General features: G+C 58.5%; 1 protein-coding gene across 10 annotated transcripts; it reads left to right on the forward strand.

Annotated features, from left to right (window-relative positions):
* The first annotated feature begins 37 nt into the window (after positions 1 to 37).
* On the forward strand, positions 38 to 22,459 carry KRBA1 (KRAB-A domain containing 1). Of its 10 annotated transcripts, none has more exons than XM_070788344.1 (19): positions 38 to 253; positions 4,493 to 4,619; positions 5,335 to 5,454; positions 6,138 to 6,275; positions 6,872 to 7,024; positions 8,060 to 8,191; positions 8,346 to 8,531; positions 9,198 to 9,269; positions 9,398 to 9,553; positions 10,149 to 10,373; positions 11,025 to 11,198; positions 11,635 to 11,808; positions 13,478 to 13,696; positions 14,082 to 14,264; positions 15,097 to 15,291; positions 15,375 to 15,506; positions 16,477 to 16,581; positions 17,010 to 17,255; positions 18,893 to 22,459. In XM_070788344.1, the coding sequence occupies exons 1-19, from the start codon at positions 242 to 244 to the stop codon at positions 19,771 to 19,773; spliced, it is 3,630 nt and encodes a 1,209-aa protein (XP_070644445.1). In that variant the 5' UTR covers positions 38 to 241; the 3' UTR covers positions 19,774 to 22,459. The 10 variants fall into 10 exon arrangements, with proteins under 10 accessions (XP_070644445.1, XP_070644447.1, XP_070644449.1 ...); XM_070788346.1 differs by having other exon boundaries at positions 16,480 to 16,581; XM_070788348.1 differs by having other exon boundaries at positions 13,478 to 13,630.
* The last annotated feature ends 278 nt before the right edge of the window (positions 22,460 to 22,737 follow it).

Below are 22,737 nucleotides of genomic sequence, written 5' to 3' on the forward strand. Positions count from 1 at the left end.
GCCGGCTAGGCGGCGCCTTCTGGGAAATGTAGTTCGCGCCTGCGCCCGGAGGGCCGCAGGGGCTGGTCACACTCTCCTGGGATGCGGTGCTCTGGGCTGCTTCGGACGCCCACCTACCCCTGCCCCCTCCCCTGCGGCCCGCTCCCCGGGGCCCGATTTCCTCCTGCGCCGACCTAGATCGCTGACGGAGCGAGTGCTCCCCGCGCCGTGCCGGAAGTCGGGAGCAGAGACTGAGTCCGGGATGGCGGGCCAGGTAAGGCAAGCCAGGACAGCGCCGCGCGAGCCGGGACCCTGCCGGCAGCCGGGGAGGACAGACGATCGCCTTGGCCGGGCCTGCCCTGTGCGACGCTGTGCGGGCCTCGAGGGCGGGGGGCGAGCCTGGGACCCGCTAACTTTGGCCCGGCGAGGTGCGTGGGGGGTTGGGGTGCGCAGGATTTGGTGCAGGGAAGTCCAGGATCTGGGACCCCTCCTCTTCCCGTCTCCCCGTCCCCTCCGTGTAAGGGACTTGGAGCCGGAGCTCCATCTTTGGAAACTCCTTTGGGTTAAGCCTCACACTGTCTTGGCGTGGCTTTTAAAAATTATCCTGGGAGCGATGGGCATGGAGGCCCAAGGAGAAAGAGTAAATCTGGGCACTTTCCTTCTTGGTAGGATCCTGGGGTCCCGGCTGGGGGAGGGCATGAACAGGGCCCCAGGTTTTTAGCCATTAGGTGAGATATGTAGGTCCGAGAGCTACAGGGGGAGCCCCATCTGTCATAGCCTGGGACCAGTGTGTCGGGTGCAAGTTGTGTGCAGGGCGGTGAAGGTGCTAGGAAACCTGAGGATACCAGTGGGGAGTTGCTGGACGTCCTTTTGGGGGAGCCTGGAGCCAGCTCTGTAATTGTGGCTCATTAGCTTGGGCCAACCTCAGGCAACTGCCGACTCCATGGTTTGAGGGCCCAGGAGCGGGTGGTGATGAGGGGCTGGGGCAGTCTGTGGCCAGGCAGAGCATCACTTTGCCAAGACCTTGATGGCATTAATGCCCCACAAGCTCCTGGGAAAAAGCGAGAAGCCAGGGCTACAGAGGATGAAATGGTTGGATGGCATCATCAACTCAATAGACGTGAGTGTGAACAAACTCCGGGAAATGGCAAAGGACAGATAAGCCTGGCGTGCTGCAGTCCATGGGTTGCAAAGAGTTGGACACGACTGAGTGACTGAACAACAACAACAGGCAGATTGGCTGCTATGGGAGCAGGGGCAGTCTCCTTTTCAGATCTGGCCGTACAGTTAGGAAGCCGGACACCCTCCACCATCACCCCCATCTCTGCTCAGATGTGCCCATGGGCCCCATGTTCAGGCCTCCTCCGACCGCAGTTTCCTTCTCTATACAGCGAGGGGTTGGATCACTGATCGTTCAGATCCAGTGTCCTGGGGTGTGTCCTTACGCTGTGTGTCTTCATGGAAAAGGGCCTGGCTGTGGCCTTGGGGGCTAGTAGGTCACAGTCAGATGGAGAGGAACAGGGTGCGCCTCCTGTCTTCCTGCCTAACGTGACTCCCAAATGCCCAGGGGCTGTGGGAGCACAGCCCACAGGTGGGGGCAGCAGGGCTCAGGGCTGAGCCTGAAACACGCCAGGAAAGTGGGTTTGCCCTGGGAAGGACCCGCAGGCCAAGTCTGTGGCCTGAGGGTTTGCACATTGTGCTTGCTCCCTACCTTTTTTGTGCACGTGCGCACACACACACACACACACACACACTCCTCTGTTTTTTTCTGGGTGGGGGCTGCTATTGATGGACCCACTTACCCTGGCCACAGTCAGTTCCTGTTCCCAACTTTGTTGGACAAGAGTTTATCTTCTGGCTGAGGTGGCGAGTGGCCTGGAAACCATCTCTTCCGGATGTCTAAAAGAGCTGGTATATTTAGCCAGGAGACAAAGAGGCATTTGGGGTCAGGAGTGGTGTGTGAGGTGACCGACTGTGACCTGCCAGTGGATGTGAGGCAGACAGATTTGGCTCCAGGAGCAGGAATCATAGCACTTAACCACATCCCAGCATTTGTTCTGAGCACTTTTCTCACAGTAATTCATTTACTCTTCACAACATCCCTATGAGAGAGGTTCTTATGATCCTCCTTTTATAGATGAGTTTACTGGGCCCAGAGCTAAAGGGAAGCAAAGCAGGGATTGGAATTCCAGCCACCTGGCTCCTGGGGTAAGCTCAAACCTCCACACTCTGCTTGTTTGTGTCCCAGAACTTCTTAATGCCAGATTAGGCCAGCCATAGGACTGTGGTGAGCCCCCATAGTTGCTATGGGTATTCAAGTAGAAATTGAAGAGCCCCTATTGTAAATGGAAAAAAAAAAAAAATGAATGAGTTAGTCACTCAGTGGTATCCAACCCTTTGCAACCCTTTAGACTGTAGCCTGCCAGGCTCCTCTGTCCATGGGATTCTCCAGGCAAGAATACTGGAGTGGGTGGCCATTCCCTTCCCTGGGGGATCTTCCCGACTCAGGGATTGAACCCACATCTCCCTGCGGCTCCTGCATTGCAGACAGCTTCTTCACCGTGTGAGCCTAGAAGTTGGCACTAAATGTTCACTACCCCTTAAAGGTATTCTGCAGTTGTCGGTGAGTTCTAGTTCACAGACATGCTATAGTGGACAGCTCGCCCCTGCGGGGAGGAGAGGGTCCCGTTTACCGGAGTAGTTTTCATTTCTGGCAGCCCAGGCAGGTCTACCCAAGTCTTGAGCCAGTAACTGGACAGCAGCTCTTCCCCAGCACTCTGATTCTAAACTTAGAATGTGTCAGAATCATCTGGGAAGCTTGAAGATCTCAGCTTCTGGGTTCTGAAAGCACTGAACACCATTGTGATTTAGTCAATCTAAGATCAGGTGAGAAATTCAGTCCTCAATAAAGGGAACTGTGAACCTTATTTGAACCTAAAAGCTCTTTTGTGTTTTCAGTGGTTAGGTAGTAAACTCTGATGGGAGAAGATAAGGACACAGAGTATTTTTTACCTGGTTTGCTAAGTAGAGAAGCTATCTGTTGGCATGAATTAGCTGGTCAACAGAATCACCACTCAGCTCTGCTGGGTTCCCCGCCTGCTGCTACAGCCAGGGCCGTGCTATTAAACTCAGCCATTTGGCAGTGGCTTCCCTGGTGGCTCAGATGGTAAAGAATCTGCCTGCAATGCAGGAGCTGTTGTTCAGTTGCTAAGTCGTGTCCAACTCTGCGACCCCATGGACTGCAGCACACTAGGCTGCCCTGTCCTTCACTATCTCCTGGAATTTGCTCAAAGTCGTGTCCAGTGAGTCGGTGATGCCATCCAACCATCTCATTCCGTTGCCCCCTTCTTCTCCTGCCCTCAATCTTTCTCTGCATCGGGGTCTTTTCTAATGAGTGACTCTTGACATTGGGTGGCCAAAGTGTTGGAGCTTCAACTTCAGCTTCAGTCCTTCCAGTGAATATTCAGTGATTGGGAAGATCCCCTGGAGAAGAAAATGACAACCCACTTCAATATTCTTGCCTGGAGAATTCCACGCCCAGAGGAGCCTGGTGGGCTTCAGTCCATGGAGTCATAAAGAGGTGGACATGACTGAGCGACTAACACACACACACACATTTATTTGTATTTATTTATCATTTATTTGTACTCAAGAGCCATCCTGTCTCTTCCATCACCATCTTAAAAAACCTGTTATAGCATGGTGAATTCAGGGCTGGCTGGAGTTCCCATCCTGGAGTCGATGTTTTCTTGGGCCCGAGCTGCAGGCCACGAGACTCTCTGTATTAGCTTCCCTGGATTGCCATGAAAGTACTTTCACAAAGTGGGGGTGGGGGCTTAAACAACAAATTTAATCTCTCACAGTGCAAGAGGGGAGAAGTCCAAAATCAAAATGTTGGCGAGCCCATGCCCTCTCTGAAGACTCTAGGACAGGCTCCTGCCTTCCTCTTCCAGCATCTGGTGGCCCTGGGGATTCCTTGACTTGTGGCCCCATCACTCCTGCCTCCCTGGTCATGTGGATTTTTCCTCCCTGTGGGTCTGTCTGTGCTCCTCTTCTTAGAAAGACACCAGTCATACTGGATTAAAGTGAAAGAAAATGAAAGTGAAGTTGCTCAATCATGTCCCACTCTTTGCGACCCTATGGACTGTAGCCTACTAGGCTCCTCCATCCAAAGGAATTTTCCAGGCAAGAGTATTGGAGTGGGTTGCCATTTCCTTCTCCAGGTATTGAATTAAAGACCTACCTTAGTCCATTATGACCTTAGCTTAACTAATTTCATCTACAGCGACCCTAGTTTTGAATAAGGCCACATTCTCGGCTACCGGGGTGAAGACATCAGCATGCCTTTTTGGGAACACATCTCTTGTCCCGTTGCCCCTTTGCCTGTTTCCACGTGTCAGGTGCCCACGCCGTGTCCACCAGGGGATGCGGGCTGGGTCAGCACGCCGAGGACCACTCCTGGGCGGCCTTGCTGGGAGGGAACGAGCCAACTGCCCTGAGGTTGTGCCCACAGGTGTCGATCGCCTTCCAGGACCTGGCCGTGCGGTTCTCCGAGGACGAGTGGCGGCTGCTGGGGGAGGGCCAGAGGGCGCTCTACCTGGACGTGATGCGGGAGAACTACGACACCCTGGCCTCCCTGGGTGAGGAGCAGGGCCGTTGTTGGATGGGAGGGTGCCGGCGCAGCAGCTCGAGGGTCCAGGGTTGCCTGGGAGCTCGGGTGTCTTGTGGGGCCTTAGTCTTCGTTCACACGGCAAGGTGGCGTCAGAGAGCCGGCGCTGAGCTGGGGGCGCCTCTCGGGTCTTTCATGCCATTGATACTGTGGACAGTACCAAGGGTCTGGGTGTGATTTGGTGGGGGTGCCAAACAGCTGGCACAATGGCACTGGTCTTGGAAGTTCTGACGGTCCCTGGGGTTTGGGTGGTCACACAGACACACATATGTACACACATGTACACAGGTTTGGGATGGTCATACAAACACACTCGTGTACACATGCACACAGGGATTGGGTGGTCACGTACACACGTGTACATGGAGTTTGGGTGGTCACATGGATAGACATGTACATGCATATATATGGGGTTTGGGTGATCACACAGACATGTGTGTACACATGTACACAGGGTTTGGGTGGTCACATGTACACACATGTACATGGAGTTTGGGTGGTCACACAGATAGACGTGTATACACACGTACATGGGATTTGGAAAGTCACATGGATAGACTTGTAATGCATGTACACACATGTACATAGGTGCCTGGATGTCTGGGTGCCTGGGCCTCTGGTGTGATGATGTAGAAGGGTGGAGGCCGGCTTCCACTCCCAGGGACGGTCCCTCTTTTCTTCCCCAGGGACGGCGGAGCCGCTCCCCCTCTCGGCCTTCCTATCTCCCTCAGAGCCTGGAGGAGCTGTGGGGGCCCGGAGCCGTGCTGGAGACCGGCAGGAGCCACCCCAGGGAGGAGGCCCCCTGGGTGAGTAATCTGTGCAGATGAGAGCCCCTCGGGGCGGGGTCCTGGACCCCCTGGGTCGCCTGGGCCCCGGGTGGACTCACTCATGTCCCTTCCCACCGCGTGGTCCTCGGCCCCTGGATTCATTCCGTACAGGATACTGTGACCTCAGCACTCCCCACCTTGCCACACTCACCCCTCCCTGACCTTTCACCCCGACCCCTCTGGACCAGGAACCTGGTATACTGTTGCTCATTGTGTGAAGCGCTCAGAAGCAGCCTGGGCTCACCCTGGGAGAGTCTTTGCCCCTCAGGCCCCCTCCCCCGCCATCCAAGCAGAGCCAGTTGCAGCCCTTGAAGGTCCAGAGAGCTCGGGGGTGGGGTGGATGTGGTCCAGGGGTTGGCAGGAGAGGCAGGAGTCCGGATGGTGGCCGGAGATGGGGAGGCAGTCCTCCCTTGGTGTCCCCTCCATGGCCCAACAGGGACTGAGGGACAGAGCAGAGAGGAGCTCTGTTACCCTCAGCCCCCAGCGTCTTGGTCCTGCTGCGCCCACGCGCGGGGCACCTGCCTTGAACCCAGGTTCTCTTTGTTTGTGGACATCAGTGTCTCCTTTGCAGCCCCTCCCGTGGTGGGAGGATTACGTGAGACGCAGCACGTGCCGACTGATGTTGGGGGAGGGGGCGGGAGTTCACTGTGGTCTCTTGGCAGGAGGAGCCCCCCAGCACAGCCTGCACCTCAGCGCCCTGGTGCAGCTCGTGCAGGAGATCCCCGAGTTCCTGTTCGGGGAAGGCAGCCCCGAGAGTAGTGGGGGAGCCAGCCTGGATGGGGTGGCTGTGAGCTCCCAGGGTGAGTCTGACGGTGGGCCCCGCTGCGTCCCACAGATGAGTTCAAGCTGCTGGCCTGGCCCCTGGGTGGAATTACCCGTTAATGTGAATACCCGGGTGGCAGGCCGGTCCCCTGAGAGGACATGGACGGGGGAGAGACTGTGGCCTCTGACTTTCTCTAGTGGTTTCGACCCGGCTTCATCCACGCCCTTGTGGCCCCCGTCGCGTCCTGCCCTACAGTGGCGGATGAGGCCGTCCCTGTTGTGTAGATGAGTGCCCAGCGGCCGAGTCCCCCACAGCCTGTGCTCCCCCCGTCTTACCAGACTTCTTCCTCCCCCAAGCTTGCAAGGCTCTCCCGCCTCCCCAGAAGTTTCTCCCCCCAGCCCCAGCCTGCAGGGTTTCTTTGCGTCCCCTCAGCTGATGGTCAGCTGGGGACGATCTTATCAGAACAAGGCCACAGACTGAATCTACATCTCGGAGCCCAGGGATGGCAAGGCAGAGGTTACTGACGTCCTGGTCGTTGTTAGTGGAACATGGCAAGGAAGGGCCAGCATGGGGCAGTGTCGGGGCATTGTACCTCCTGCCAGGCTTAATTCCAGTACCCCGCACCCCCCTCAGCAGCTGTGACGGAGGACACGTGCCCTCTTCGAGACCTGCTCCGCTGCCTTCCAGATACACCCGTGGGCCTGCTTGGCCTGGCCGCCACGCCCAGCGGCAGCTCGTCCAGCAGCACCCCCGGAGCCGGGGGGCCGGGGAGCCCCCTTCCCATCAGTGAGTAGGACTCAGTGCAGGGGGCCCACACCCTCTTGATTTTTTTCCAGGACTTGGTTTCCTTTATACCTGGGTCCAGCTCCTCAGTGGGGCAGAGTTGGGGGAGGTGCGGAGCAGGCCTGGTGCTGGCCTCTGTCTGGGGACCAGAGAGGATTCAGGATGCTCAGCCTCACTCGTGGAGTGCTGTGTGCAGCGTGTCTGCGGACCTGACTCTCAGACCTCTCATCAGGGCAGCCCTAACAGCGGGGCAAGACAAGGCTGGCCTTTGGAATTTCTCTGGGTCTCAGTTTATTTTTAAAATGCGTGCAGATTTTACATTTGTCTAAATGTCTATTTTTATCTAAACTGTTTTAAATTAATATGGCATAAAATAGCCAGTGCTTTCATGCATTGGAGAAGGAAATGGCGACCCACTCCAGTGTTCTTGCTTGGAGAATCCCAGGGACGGGGGAGCCTGGTGGGTTGGCGTCTATGGGGTCACACAGAGTCGGACACAACTGAAGTGACTTAGCAGCAGCAGCAGCAGGGGCTTAACCCTGGTGGTCCAGTGGTTAAGACTCCGTTCTTCCAATGGAGAGGGCGTGGGTTCAATCCCTGGTCAGGTAACTAAGATTCCACATGCCGGTGGCCACCAAAAAAAAGAAAAGCATGCCCCACTTAGCTCGTAGTTTCAGGCATCAGCTGGCACCTTTGCTCTGGAGTCCCACGTGTCCAGCTTTGAGAAATGTTGAGTGCAAGGCTGGGGCCTGACTTGAGGAGGCAATCAGAGACCCTTACGGGAGGGTCCCCGGGGCGAGCAGTCTTGTGCTTACATTCACACCGGAAGGAAATGGGGAAGGACCCTGCACCTTAGGATGGACTCTGGGAACAAGCCCGTCGTAGCTGGCTGAGCCACCGAGTTCCCAGGACTCAGCTGTCCCTCGGGGAGCAGTTAAAAGCTGGGGAGGCCCATCCTCTGTGTGTGTGTTGGGGAGGGGCAATTTCTCAGGGTCTGGAGCCTGGGCTGGAAAGGCCTGCCTGTCTCTGCTGCAACAGAAACTGCCAACAAGCCAAGGCCTGTGGAGGAGGGGAGCCCAGGAGCCCCTGGCCGGGAGCCCAGCCCCGCCACCTGCAGTCAGGGCAGTAGCAAGAGCCGCAGGAATCCGGAGAGAGGGACCCCGGGGGCAGGTGAGGGGCCGGCTTTCCTGAGGGTGGGGCTGAGGATGGGGGGCAGGTGGGGAGGCATCATGTGGCCCTCACCTGGGGCCTCCTGATGGTCCTACCTGGCAGATGGCATCCCTGTGGTCATGGGTGGGAAACCTGACCGCAGCTGGCCTTGCAGGAGCTGTGAGCATCTCTCCTGGGCACAGCCCCTTGCAAGGCCTCATCAACTGCCTGAAGGAGATCCTCGAGCCTGGGCCCCAGGGCCCCGAGGGACCACGGAGCTCGCCACCGCCACCTGCCCCCAGCCTGGGTGCCTCCCAGCTGACCAGGGCAGAGCTGGGGCCTGGGGGCCCGCCCTGGGCCGGTGAGTCCCTGCGGACCTGTCTCCTTGGGCCAAGGTTTCTGAGAGCCAAGGTTCCTGTGGAGAGCTCCAGTTGCTCTCTGCAGATACTTCTCTGTAAAATATGACGTCTTCCCTAAGGATCCTTGCCAGCTTGGCTGCTCCAGTATCTCTAGTGTCACATTTCTGGAGCCAGATGGCTGTGTTAAGGGAACAGCGTGGTCAGCATAATCAACTTGTGGAAGAAAACCAGAAATAGATTTTGCCCTGGATTCTTATGGGTTCTTGACTCATCCTAAGGTGGGACATCTGAGAATAAGAGGCTGAGGGGTACTTCTTGTTGACACTATGCGGGATCCCTGGGATGGGCTTTGGGGATGGGGGTGATATGGTGGGGACTGGAGCCCCAGCCCTGAACTCTGAAGCTTGGTAGCCGGGCAGAATGAGAAAAGCTCCTTGAGGCTTCGAGCCTCGGTTTCCCATCTGTAAAAAGGGTAACTGTTCTCACCTTAGAGGACTGTCCTGAGGCTTAGGCACACTAATGATGTGTGCATAAGTGTTTGTAAAATGCTTGGGCGTCCTCAAATTAAATCCTGCTCAAGGCCAAGAGAACCATTTCCAAGTAGTGAGCCAGGCCACCCACTTCCTTCATTTGTTCTCAGAGCAGAACCTCATCTTCCTTTTACCCAGCCAGCTCTGGGAGGTGTAGCCAGGCATTTTTAAACCAAGCGCTAAGAAGACAGTGGCCCCACGCAAGGCTGAGTGAGTTGCAAGAAGACCCACATCCCTGGGTTTCTGGCCTTGGACCTTTAATTGATCCCTCTTTCGGTTGTTGTCACCAAGACTGAGGTCACTGGGTTAGGGGGACGCGTGTTCCTTTTTTCCTGTAGTGAAGACAGAGGCAGCCTCGGGAGATTGTCCCCTCCAGAGCCTGCTGAACTGTCTGAAGGAGATCCCCGAGGCTCGGGACAGGCATCCCAGCCCCTTAGGAGCCAGTGACCCACGGCTGCAGGAGGACCCAGGGGCCTGGAAAAGGAATTCTGGAGGTAAAGGCCGCTGGCTGGGCAGGGAGCCCCTGGGCATCGCTTGTTTCCTTTCTCTGCTCTAAGCAGACCTTCCACCACCAGACACTCGGGCCCGCATGTCAGTGTGTTGGCTGCAGTGGCCAAACGTTGGGGCTCACGCTATAGAAGGAGCTGGGCTTGTGGGAGGTGCATCAATGTGAAAACGTTCCAGATTGGCTCTTATAGTAGGAGCTGAGGGTTCCAAAAGGAAGGAGGGAATCACTGGGAGGGAGAGACAAAAAGCAGAAGGCAGAGCTCTGGGCAGTGCACATTCCGGGGCTCATTCTGATGTGGGGGTTCTTGTGATCGTTTGGGTTCACCATGGGTTGTTGGTGTTCCAGAACTCTTGAGAGTCGTTTGGCTGCTGGCCTCGGAAGCAGGACCCTGACTCAGTGCTCCTGGGGTGGGCTGGTTTGGCATCACCCCTCGGTAGAAACCTCTAGACGTGGAGGTGGGATTTGGTCCATCTGCTGATGGTTGGGCAGTGACTGTCTTGGAGCTGAGATGGCTGTGGAAGCTGGGGGCTGTGGAAACCCCATCCTGACCCTATAGAGACTTCATGAGTGACTTCCCACAGGACTCCAACCCCTCCAGACTCCTCCTCCGGGGCCTGGGCCTGGAGCCGGCAGCATGCTCTCTGCAGTGAAGGTGGAGGACAGCTGGCCCCAGGGACCCCTGGAGCCCACATCCTGTCAGCTCAGCAAGCAGCCCCATGGCCCCTCTGCCGCCAGCAGCCCCAGGAATGTCAAAGACATTGCCCCCACCCAGGTCCGGGTGCCCAGCTGGGGCCCTGCAGCTCAAGGTGAGGCCTGGACTCATCTGCTCAAATTCTCCCGGGTGGGGTTCTCAGGCCCCCAACAAGGTTCTGCCAGCCCACAGGGAAGGGGCACCTGGGTGTCTCATGCGTGGACAGAGGCGTCCACCTGGGCATCCTTCCCAAGAGGTGGTGGTGGTGGTGGTGGTTTAGTCGCTAAGTCGTGTCCGACTCTTGTGACTCCATGGACTGTAGCCCGCCAGGCTCCTCTGTCCATGGGATTTTCCAGGCAAGAATACTGGAGTGGGTTGCCATTTCCTTCTCCAGGGTTCCAAGTGGTTCGTCCCATCCCTTAATCTCCATCCTCCTTAACCCAGGCCCTTGCCCAGGGAGCCTTCCATTAGAAGGGCCTTGGTTTTGCAGAGAATCCCCAAGTGTCAGGAAGCTGCCCACTGCGTGTGGCTCTCTCTCCACCCACCCCTGGGCCTGGGTACAGCTGGCTGGCATCACTCCTCCAGACTGGGGAGCAGAGAGCTGATGGGAGCCGGCCCTGAGGGAAGGGCGTCCTGCCTGGCAGGCCCCACGCCTGGTGTGGGACTCACCACCCCTGAGGAAGGCAGGCAGGCCGGGCAGTCAGCCGGGGCTGGGCGGGGGGGGGAGATGGGCCAGAGATGGTGACGGGCCATCTCCCCGTCCCAGCCGGCAGCGCCTCGAGCTCACCCCTGGAAGCCCTGGAGGCCTGTCTGAGGGGCATTCCCCTGAGTGGGTCGTTGCCTCCCCAGCCACCGGCCAGCTCTTGGTCCCGGAGCCCCCAGCCAGGAGACCCCGGGTCTCAGAGGCCCGAGCTGCCGCGCCTCGGACCACACAGCAAAGGTAGCCCGCACCATGGGCTCAGGGTGGCGTTTGTCCTTGTGCACGGAAGGGGGTCAGTGGGGGGAATGCTGAGGATGCCATTAGGTCCCCCCTCCTCATCCCAGGCTAAAGCGGGGGGCACACATGCCCCTGTCTCCCAGCCCCTTCTCATGCCTGCCCCCCAACAACCCCTGTGTTGGGTGGAAGCCAGTTAAACTCTGCCCCCTGCCACCTCTGAGAGCTTCACTGACCCTCTAGGCCCCTGAGGCCAGCAGTTGGGTTTATGTGGGTTAACAAGCTACTGGATTTTAATCAGGGCCATGAGCACCCTAACCTTAGGGGAGATTGCACGGGAGAGGCGTTGGGGCGAGGCGGGGCGCCTGTCCGCAGCCCAGTGCCCAGGGGATCTCTTGGCCCGTGGTTTCCTCTCGATGCCAGCTGTGCCGTTTCCCCACAGAGGTGGTCATAGGGCCTCTCCCGGCTCTGGGCCTGCAGGGCTGCATGAGAGACAGCCCGGCCCTGCCCCTGGGCTCCCAAGGCACCCCCAGCAGCTTCTCGTCATCTAGCAGCTCTGACGGGGACCTAGATTTCCAGAGCCCTGAGCGCAGCCAGGGGCATCGGCCCGGAAAAGGTGAGATGGCCAGCTTGAGGCTGGGAGTGGGTCCTGGGGAAGGGCGGCGGGGAGCGTCCTTGCCCACTGCCATGTGTCTGACCCGACCAGTGTCCAAGCCAGGCTTCCGCGCCTGGAGAGGCCGCAGAGAGCAGACGCAGGACTTGTTTTGGGGGGTGGGGGTCTGTTTTAGTGACTTGGCTCAGAAGAGGCAGGACAACATCTAAGATCTCTAGAAGGCATTTGATGCTTCTTACTAGAAGCATTCTTACTAGAAGCATCAAATACTTCTTTATCCCAGCCTTGAAGAAGTCAGTGTCTGTAACATCTGACTGACTCTCCAACTTAGGGAAAACATGTAAAACCATCTTGGAAGGGTGTGTTTGGTGCGTGCTCCCCCGGGTCCCTCCGTGAGGGGACCTTGCAGGACCTCAACCCTTTTCTCCACTTGAATAATGCCAGGGCTCCCCATCTGCCTTGTTCATGGACACCCGGTTCCCCGGGGCTCACCTTGTGTCCTGGCCTCACTCTGTCAGTGGAAAGGCCTGAAGCACCCCCCGGGGCCATCGGATGGGCTTGGGGCCCGCGTTCCTGCGCCCACCACAGCTCAGCCCCTCGGGTAGGGGAGCTTTTAGCTCCCAACAGGCAGCTGACTTTGCTTTTCAATTTTTAGTAGGTACTGTGCTCGTTTCGTCTTGTTGAAAAGCTGCGGTTAGGTTGCAGAGGGTCGGTGGCGTCTGCCTCCCTCCCCTGCTCTCCAGCCACCCCTGCTGCCGGTTCCTGCACTTTCAGGGATGCTGCGTGGGCGAGCATCCCTCTCGCAGTTTCTCCACCGAGCTCCCTGTCTTCCCGCTTCCCTTTGGCCTTAGGGTCCTCGGCGCTGCGCGGGCCCCCTTCCCTCTCTCCTGCAGCTGCTCAGTGTCTGTGGTTCCTTCTCGAGTGTTCTCTATCGGCAGACCTGTTTTCTGAGTCACCCAAACAGCAGGCGACTTCATGCCGCCTTGTGGATGCATCCAGCCCCGCCCCCTAGCTCTCCTTGTGCTGCCCCAGAACCCCGCAGCATCCGTGGGGAAGCCACATGCAGGACTCCTCTCGAGACACTGAGGTCCCAGCCCCACGATGCCTGGACCTCTGGCAGCTTCTCTTTTCTCCCCTTCTCTGCCTGACGCCCGCATCAGCAAAGATGCTTTTCTGGAAAGAGCTTGGCTGAGATGTGGAAGGGGAGGGCTTTTCCTTTATCTAGAATTTCAGTTCATATAGTGGCTATAGCTTCTCCAGCGCTGTCACTAGAAATAGGATTTCTGCAGTGTGTTTTTATCCTCGAGTTGAAATGCATTCATGTTCTCCTTCTTCACCTGTTGCATCTGTACCCTTTTCCCTCTTTGACTAGTCATGTGAATAGTGAATAACTGACAACATTCCAGCCTCAGGGCCCATCTCCCCCGTCACTGGCCCGGTGGCCTGCTGACTGGCTTCTCTGTGTAGGTGGTCAAGATGAGGGGGCCTCTCCCAGGGCCACCCAGAGGCAGGGCTGACATGGGTCTGGGGCCAGGTCTCCCTCTGGGTGCCCTGAGCTGGTGTGACAGGTCCAGGGCCCCAGCTGCAGTGGACCCGGGACACGGGCAAGGCTCCTGGGGTTCACAGGACGGAGCTCTGGCTGGCCAGGACCGTGAGTGTTGGGTTTTCACAGGAAGCCCAGTGGGAAGCTCCCCGCTCCAGGGCCTGGAGAACTGTCTCAGAGAGATACCTGAGCCCCGGCTGCAGCCTGCCTGGCCCTGCTCCTCAGCTGGAGATGGAGGGCCACGGCGAGCGGAGCCCAGGAACTGGGCAGCAGGCATGGAAGGTAATGTGGGCAGGCCCACGTCCCGGCCTGAGATGAGTCAACCTTCTGGAAGCAGCCTGGCCAGAGGTTCGTGGGAGGCCGCAAGGCCAATAGCGCTGTTCTCCTGGGTGGAGGGGTGCGGTGGGCCTGGACACCCAGCCCCCCAGTGCTGCTCCGAGTCCAGGCCTGAGCTGGGGCCTTGACAACAGGGTGTCTGTATGCTGGCCTTGGTCTCTGGCATGGCGCTGAGCTGTGGGGGCTCCCGGGAGGCTGGGTAGCTGGGTCCAGAAATAACGAGATCCTGGAGGATGAGGGTGGCCCTGGGAACATCTGCAGGGCCAGGGTGTGTCCCACTTCGGTAGCGTCATCCAACGTCCTGGACCAGAGTTTGTCTTCTGAACAGCGCCTCCCTGGCCTGCGTGCTAACTCAAGGCTCCCAGCTGATGGGCCTCTTGGCTTCTCATTGAAACAGGACTGAGGGGCGAGGCCTGTGAACCAGCCCACCTGGGACAGCGTGGGGGCGACGTGCCCGCCAGGAGCCTCCGACTGGCCAGCCCGCAGGCCCTTGCCTCTGGTGCCCTGCCCACCTGCTCCCCACGAGGCCCCAGAGACCTCGGGGCGGCCAGGCCAGGACAGTGGAGGTGGCTTCGAGACGGTGAGCGGGATTCTTGCCTAGGGACTCGCTTGCATGTCTCCTCCCCTCAGTGTAAAATCTTTGATGAGAGAATAGACTTTCCCTTTCCCCTCCTATTCCTCCACTCCTTCACTGTCTCAGCCATTCCTGGACTGCTGGCTGGAGGGTGTGTGCGTGCGTCTCCGGAAGCCTGCTGGCTGGAGCGCTCCGAAGTGTGCTGAAAGCAAGTGGGGAAAGCACTGCTCTCATCCAGAGGCTGGGTTTCTCTGGGCGAAGGACCGGTTATTTCCTTAATTCTAGTTGCCTGGGGATGGAGGTTGAGGTTGGGGGGTGGGGGTCTCCTCCTTCTGCTGCTGCAGTTCAGTTGAACTTACAGCGGAATCCTTGCCTAGATTTGCTGAAGTGGGCGGGTCAGGCCTGACCTAATTGAGAAAGTGCAGGTATTTGTCATACTCCCTCCACGCAAGCGCTGTTCCGGGGGGCCTCCCGTGGACTTGACTGAGCCTCTCCGTAGGCTGCTGGTCCTGAGTGAACACAAGTAGAACGGGCCGCCTGGCTTATGAGACTCAGAGCCTGGCTGGAACCAGACTGTTAGTGGCCTCCAGGGTCACTCGGAACCCGAGCTTCTGGAATTTCTGCTTCGGCCTTCCAGAGTGGCTGGGGGCCAGACCAGCATCTGACTTTGCTTCCTTCCGCTTCCCGTGGCCATGGGATGCTGTTCAGGCTCCCCCAGGGCTTGTTTGGGGCTGAGCTGGAGGGGGACCAGCTCTGTGTGCCTGCCCATGGAGGCCGAGGCCCTCCGGCCTGTCCTTGGGCTCATGGACAGAGGGCTCTTTGGTTGCCATTTGCCTAGGGCCAGCCACCAAGCCTTCCCCGCTTCACTGCCTGGAGAACTCTCTGAAGGGGATCTTGCCTGGGGGGCCCTTGCGCTTTGCCTGCCTGGCCGGCCTGGGCCCCAGCCCACGCTCCAGCTCCAGCTCGAGCATCAGCAGCTCAGAAGGAGAAGACCCGAGGCCGGAACCCGAGCTCTGGCAGCACCCCCTGCAGGGTGAGCTTGTTGGGGGGAGGGGGGACCAGGAGCCCGGCCTCGGCGTGTGAGCGCCACCCTGACCCCGGCTCTGTTTTTGCCAGAGAGGGACCATCTTCCCAGCAGCAAGGGCCTTGGCACCCTGTCCCCACAATGTGGTGGCCCCCGTGCTGGCTGCAGCCCTGGGGAAGGCTCGAGGAGACGCGAGCCCAGGCACCGCTGCGATTTCAGTGCAGGTGAGCCCGGGGTCTCTGGAGGAGGGGAGCGTGTCCCCCAGGAGGGCCATGGGTGCAAAGACAGTCCCACACATCACTTGGCCTGACTCTTGCCAGAAGGCTCTCTGCCTTTGTCACACTTGAGTTCCCTGTAGGATGAGCCGAGTCCAAGAAAAGAAGGTGGAGATGTTGAGGCCCCTGGGGCCCCAGGGGTGTCAAACGAGTGTGTTTAAAGACCTGGTAATCAACTTGGAAAGTCGAAGTGTCCATTGCTCAGTCGTGTCTGACTCCTTGCAACCTCATGGACTGTAGCCCACCAGGCTCCTCTGTCCGTGGGATTCTCCAGGCAAGAGTACTGGAGTGGGTTGCCATGCCCTCTGCCAGGGGATCTTCCCCACCCAGGGATTGAACTCGAGTGTTGTGCATTGCAGGCGGATTCTTTACTGTCTGAGCCACCAGGGAAGCCCAGTAAACTTGATATATATAATAGGAGAAGGAAATGGCAACCCACTCCAGTATTCTTGCCTGGAGAATCCCATGAACAGAGGAGCCTGGCGGGCTACAGTCCATAGGGTCGCAAAGAGTCAGACACGACTGAAGCGATTTAGCATGCATGCATGCATATACGTATGTATATATATATATATACATATGTATCAGAGAAGGCAATGGCACCCCACTCCAGCACTCTTGCCTGGAAAATCCCATGGATGGAGGAGCCTGGTGGGCCGCAGTCCACGGGGTCGCTAAGAGTCAGACAAGACTGAGCGACTTCCCTTTCACTTTTCACTTTCATTCATTGGAGAAGGAACTGGCAACCCACTCCAGTGTTTTTGCCTGGAGAATCCCAGGGACGGGGGAGCCTCGTGGGCTGCCGTCTATGGGGTCACACAGAGTTGGACACAACTGAAGTGACTTAGCATACATATATATATATGTATCAACGCCTCCTTGCTTCTCAGTCCAGTCCTGACCCAGTGATCATTCCCAGCAGGAAAAGCAGAAGAGAAGGTGGGAGGCAGGTCCCATTCGCCCTGGAGAGAGGTGTGCTTGGAGACCCTGGGACTGCCTGGCCCCCTGGGCAGCGCCGGAGGAGGTAGGGGTGGGTGGGTTGCCAGGTCTGGGAAGGGGGCCCCCCTGCTGTACTCAGGCCAGTGACTCCACCCAGTCCTTGACCTCTGAACAGGCCCTGGCTGGTCCCCATGTTCCTTCCTGCCCGTGGGCCTGACAGGAGACAGCAGAGTGGGCCGGGCATGGATCCACAGGGCCCCTAGCACGTCCCTGGAGGAGCCTCACCGGGGGCTGGACCTGTGGGCATGGCCCTCTCCATCTGCTCTCTCCAGCCTCCTGGGAGAGCCAGAGGCCTCATGCTAGAGCCACAGAAGATTCTGGAAACAATGTCCACCCTCACTCAGCCCGCGGGCCCTAGCCAGCCATTCAACCAGAGATGGGCTTCCTGGTAAGCCCAGTGTAACCCTCTCGCGTCTCATTTCACCAGTGCTTGAAAGTTTCGTTTTGCTTTAGGCCATGTCCAAGTGTCCCCCGTCAGTGTGGCCATGGCGAAGCAGTGCATGGCCACACCAGAAATGCTCTGTGCTCTTCCTGAGCGGTCCGCTGTGCATCCCTGCCCTGCCGGTCAGCTGGGAAGAAGACCGGGGCCTGGGCCCTGCCAGCCTCCTGGTTCAGCCCACGGGCCCCAGTCCTGGAAGCCGACGGCCGGTGAAGAGTCCAGGGGCCTGGGGCCTGGGGACGGAAGACCAGGTGTGACAGGTGAGCTGGGGCTTCCCCGGCCCCCCAAGTATCGGGAGCCCCACAGGCACGGGGTGGGGGGGCGGCTGGGGCTCAGCGTCTGCACGGTCACCCCTCCCTCCTTCCCCGCTGCTCAGTTCCTTTTGGCAGGGTGGGCTGGTGAGAACCCCCGGGGCCACAGCCTGGGGTAGGCTTTCTCTGAACAGCCTTCCAGGCTCCTTTGGGTCCTAAGTAGGAAGAGCCTCACGTCGAGTCCCCTTCAGCTGGCTTATTTCATTTCAGGGTTTTCCTATAGGAATAGCTGGCTATTTTATGAAAGGACGCAGACACTTCTTAGAGGCAAAAGAAACACTGAATAGATGCATCCAGGATCAAAGGTTGGGGTTTGAGGGGACTTTAGAGAACAGGTAGGGATAATGAGGGTCAGTAGTGAGTGACCAGGCGGGGAGGTCCCCAGAGAGGCATCTGTACCCCGAACCCTGGGAAGGTCTTCCAGACTACAGCAGAGGTGGGCGGGCGGGGCTCGGTGCCCGGTCCACTCTGGGCTATGCACCCAGATCCTCACGCTTGAAGCCTACAGTGGGGGCTCCAGCGTGTCATGGGCCTGGCCTGGCTGGAAGTGCAGCTGTTTGTTAGGAGTGCTGAGCTGGCCCAAGGCCCATGGACTCACTGCCCCATCTTGGGTAGAAAGACACCTGGGACAGCAGCACCGTTGCTGACCCTTAGCCGAGATCTTTCCTGAAGAACGTGGCTGGGCAGCGTTTGAGTCCTTGGGCTCCAGTCTCCATTTTTGCTGTTTGAAGCCCTGGGGGTCCTGGGAGATTCAGGCCGGAGCCGGTCTGGGGACTCAGACATGGCTGAAACCAGGTCTGTCCTGCAGCTCCAGGTGGTAACGGGGCTTCCTTATGAGGCTGGCCTCGGGTGAAGACCAGGTCCGGGAGAAGTTTGGGTGAAGGAGTAGGTGACTTTTTTTTTTTTTTTTAAAGTAACTTAAGTCCTATGTCTGTAATTTGATTAGGGAGGGTAAAGGTCAGGAGGGGGTGGGGACCCCTGTGGTTTGCTTATGACTACGACCTTGATGCTGAGAAAGATTGAAATCAGGAGAAGGGGACGACAGAGGATGAGATGGTTGGACGGCATCACTGACTCAGTGGACATGAGTTTGAGCTACTCAGGAGATGGTGAAGGCAGGGAAGCCTGGTGTGCTGCCGTCCATGGGGTCGCAGAGAGTTGGACACGACTTAGGGACTGAAGAGCAAATAGTGCTAGGTGCTGATGCGGCCCCTTTTGTCTCTCGGCTAGAGACACCTGGGCCCTCTCTAGACACTGCACACGGCCCTGCCCGCTGACCCTCCAGAGGCAGAATTAGCTGCTCTGAGGCAGCGGTTGGGCCCAGAGGTAGCATAGGAACCCACCAGTCCTTTTCCTAGGAGGTGGGGAGGCCACTGTTCTAAGCCAGCTTGGTTTCTTTGGAGACCCAGCCTGTGATCTATCTTGCCCGTGAATTAGGTGGGCAGCCTTCCATGCTGCCCAGCCTGAGTCACCAGGACCCTTCCTTCCCTTAGTGGGCAGGGTGACAGACACACCAGCTGGAGGGCCTCGGGGGAGGGAAGGTCCCGGCAGTTGAACACACTCACCGCATCCTGCTCTGGTTTCAGCCGGGACCGACGGGGAGCCCCTTCCTGGGGGTGTGCCCCAGCCAGCGCCTGCAGCCGCCGTCCCTGGGGCCTTACCCGGTACCTCACCGCGGCCGCCGTGCCCCTGTGGGGCTTCTCTGCAACAGGAGCTCCACAGCCTGGGCGCCGCCCTCTCGGAGAAGCTGGACCGTCTAGCCGGGGCCCTGGCCGGCCTGGCTCAGGAGGTGGCCGCTGTGAGGACCCAGGTGGATCGACTCGGGAGGCGCCCTCGGGGCGCGGGGCCCAAGGGACTCCCCCGGGGCCCTCGCTTGTCCAGCGGCCCTGCCCACAGACACCTGCCCTACTGGAGGCACAAGGGCCCCCCCAGGCCGAGACCGAAGATCCTGCGGGGGGGCCCGGCCGAAGGCTGCAGGGCCGGGGACCTGTCATCGGGCCTATCCAGTGGGAGGCTCCGTCGGGTGCCTCCGGACACCCCCTCAGCAGAGCCCCCCGGGACCGGCTCCAGCCCTCCCTGGCAGCCTCACTCCTCGGCCTGCAGTGGCCCTGCTGTGCAGACTGTACGTCACCCCCTCGGGCACCCCGAGGCCCGCCAGAGCCCCCCTCCCCTTTCACTGCCGGCTGCCCCGCCCCCCCAGGTGGCTGCTCCAGTGGGCACTGCAGAGGCAGAACCGAGGGGTGTGGTGGCTGCCCCCGCCAGGATCCCAAGGTGGCCCAAGGATCCAGGTGGCGTGTTGGTGGGGCTCCAGAGAGCCCTCGAGGGTGAACAGTGGGTTGGGGAGCTCAGGGACCCAGCATGGGGACCCCCCAGCCACCACCTTCATGGACTCAGCCCCACGGAGGGTGCCCCACCTCCGGCCACCTCGCCCCCCTCCAGCAGAACCTTCCCCACATTGAGGCCGTGAAGGGGCCCCCTGACTCCAGGGTGACCATTGCTCAGGGAGGCCGCCGTTTGAGGGGGTTGCGTTTCCCAACCATGCCTCTGGCTTCTTGACTCAGGTTCATTTGAATGTTGCTTCCCCCTCTGGCCCTTCTCACTGGAACCGCCAAGGCGGGCAGGAGGGTGGTGTGCGTCCACATGTGTGTGTGTGCCATGTGCGGGCACGCCACATGTGCCCAGGGTGCCCTGGGCCACTGCAGAGGGGCCACGAGACCACCTCGTCTCAGCACCTGCCATCCTGACCTCAGCGCTGGGGAGCGTGCTGCCCGTCTTCCTGGTCCACCCGGGCTTAGCTTCCCTTTGAGGCAGATCTCCACCACCCCCTGGCCGAGGCTGGGAGTACCTGTGTGCATTCTGAGTTACTCAAGGTGGTTGCCAAGGGGAAGAAAGGAACTCAGAGGGGCCGCAGCAGAGTGTAGCTGTGTGGTTGTCACCAGTACTGGGGACAAGCTGGCTCCTGCCTTCCCGCCTCCTCCGGAGAATCCAGCAGTCTGCCCGATGTTACGGGAAGAATCCTGCCGACTCCAAAGGAGACAGCGGCGCACGTGTTGGCTTCGCGTAGTGACAGTCCACAGCCCAGGAGCCTCCAACAACACACATTTACATCCTCCCGGTTCAGAGGCCAGAGGTCCAGGATGCAGGTGTCGGCAGAGTTGGTTCCTTCCAAGTCTGCCCTAGGCCCCTCTGCGGGGCTGGTCGCTGACTGTCCTCGCGTTCCCAGGGCGCTCTCCCTTTGCTCATGCCCCTCAGTGTCCCTTTTGTCTAAGGACACCATCCTCACGCCCTCCCTCTAACACGATTGCTTCCGTAAAGACCTCATCTCTAATTCAGGTCTCGTTTGTGGTCCTGGGGTTGTTAGGGTTCCAGTGTGTGAATCTGGGGGCGGGAGCGCACAATCCAACCCCCGACACACATGAGGGACCGAGCTCGTCTTGGTCCTGGTGGGAGGAGGGAGTGTCACCAGGGTCACCAGGCTGCCCTGGGCCCCACCCCTCACTTGGGGCATGAGGAGTGACCTGCTTGTCATCACTGCATTTCCCATCTTTTTTCCCGATCTTTCCCCACCAAGCCCTTACCTGATCTGAGGAATCCTCGGGACGGTCCATGCACTCTGGGAAGGCCTTGCCTGGCTGTGCTGTCAGGGAACCGGGCGCAGCACTGAGGCCTGAGCTGGCTTGGGACCCAGAGGGGCTGTAGCCACAGTGAGTGCTCAAGGGGGGCCCACTGGCTGGTTTGCCCAGTGTACCCCTAAAATCGGGTTTTTGGGGACACGCAGGGCCTGGCCTGTGCTGCTCATGGTCCCTGTGGAAGGAGCAGGCACTGATGGCAACGGCAGGAGAGGCAGGTTCTGGGTAAACAGACTATCAAAACTGAGTGTTAGAACGTTTCCAGGACTGGAGCAAGTCCCTTGATGACCGTCTCAGAAGCTAGGTGTATGAGATCATGTAAGTAGGTTGTTTAAACATGCAGCCTTCACAGCTAGCCATAACTTGATGAAGAATAAGGAACAGAAGAGGTCTAGGCCTTCTTCCTAGAAAGATGAGTCCAGCTGTCTCCAGGCCGTGTAGGGAGTGACGCTGGGCTGTTTCAGAGCCATCGGAAGGGTCTGATGGAGTCAGCACTGTGGACCAGGGGCTCGGGCTGGAAGGAGGAGGGCTTGTCCGGCCCTTTGCTCACCCGCCGTAGCAGGAGTCAGAGGGTGGCCTGCCGTACACGCCCGTGTGGCATTTTAGGGCTCGTTTTTGTGGGCTTTGCAAATACCAGCCTTTGCACCACCCTGTGCTGCAGGCGCGGAGGAGCACACGGGCTCAGACAGGGCGAGGGGCTTGCTCGGGGATGCACAGCCTTCCTCCGGCCGAGTTAGGACAGTGCGTGCCCTGATGCCGCCCAGGCCGGGGAGCTCCCAGTCCAGCTGGCCCTTGTGAGAAGTTCAGGTCCTTTTTTAAGAATGTGGAAAGCCAGCCATGAAGTGAACGGTGGGAGGTTCCACGAGCCGCAGCTGTGTTCGCCCCCAGATCCACTGCTACGTGGACAACACCCTTCCCAAGGCATGAATTGAAAAGCCTTCTAGAACCACTGATCTGGTAGAGAAACCTGTCGGCAGTTTAGGAGTTTGGTCCTGTGTCCGTCTCCATCTACTTGGTGAGGAAATGTGGTCGGTTTGGTAGGAGAAACCACAGACTGTTGTGAACTCAGGAATTCCCGGGGTCAGGAGGTGGGGGGCAGAGAACCTTCCCTCCCCGGGCGCTCGCACACATGAGGGTCCCCTGTGTCCCGACCACCGCTTGTCAGCCCGAGGCCACTGTGAGGCAGGAAAGCGGGAAGGTCCCACCTGGGCGGGTCAAGGCAGGGCCCCACAGCCTCCAGATGACACCCCCCAAGGGTCCGGTAGAATGGGGGGCCTTAGCCCCCTGAGACACCCCACGACATCACCACTCTCCGGAAGGAGCTCGTCAGGCGGGCGGACCAGGCTTGCTCTCCACCCTCTTGTGTCCTTACGTTTTAGATGTGGCTTCTGTAAACAGCCTCCTGTTGGATTTTGTCTTTTAATCCAACTTGACAAATTTTATTCTTTAGTCGGAGCCCTTAATCCACTTCTGTGTAATATTATTGTTGATATACTGAGATTTGAATATACCATCTTATTTTTGCTGGTGTTTTTGTTTCACTCGTTTCGGGCAGGAGGCTTCTTTCCTACTGGCAGTGTTGTGGGTTTTGAGTCATTCTTCCCCCCGCCTTGATGAGCCTCAACATTTAAAGAACTAAAAGGTGAAACATTCAAATTTACAATTATATTTGGGAAGTTTTAGCATAGTTTTTCTTTTTTAGAAACTGACTGGACAAAGCAGGAAGGATATGGAAGATTTGGGCAAACCAGGTAACAAAATTGGCTCGACTGATGAATAGTTAGAACGTTGCACCACAGGAC

Source organism: Bos indicus, chromosome 4 (genome assembly GCF_029378745.1).
Source record: "Bos indicus isolate NIAB-ARS_2022 breed Sahiwal x Tharparkar chromosome 4, NIAB-ARS_B.indTharparkar_mat_pri_1.0, whole genome shotgun sequence".
In the NCBI taxonomy this organism is placed as follows: domain Eukaryota; kingdom Metazoa; phylum Chordata; class Mammalia; order Artiodactyla; family Bovidae; genus Bos; species Bos indicus.

Coding starts and splice junctions, on each gene's coding strand:
- KRBA1 (XM_070788344.1), top strand. Junction 6,276..6,871: donor GGTGGCTGTGAGCTCCCAGG/GTGAGTCTGACG, acceptor CACCCCCCTCAG/CAGCTGTGACGGAGGACACG. Junction 7,025..8,059: donor GGGGAGCCCCCTTCCCATCA/GTGAGTAGGACT, acceptor CTGCTGCAACAG/AAACTGCCAACAAGCCAAGG.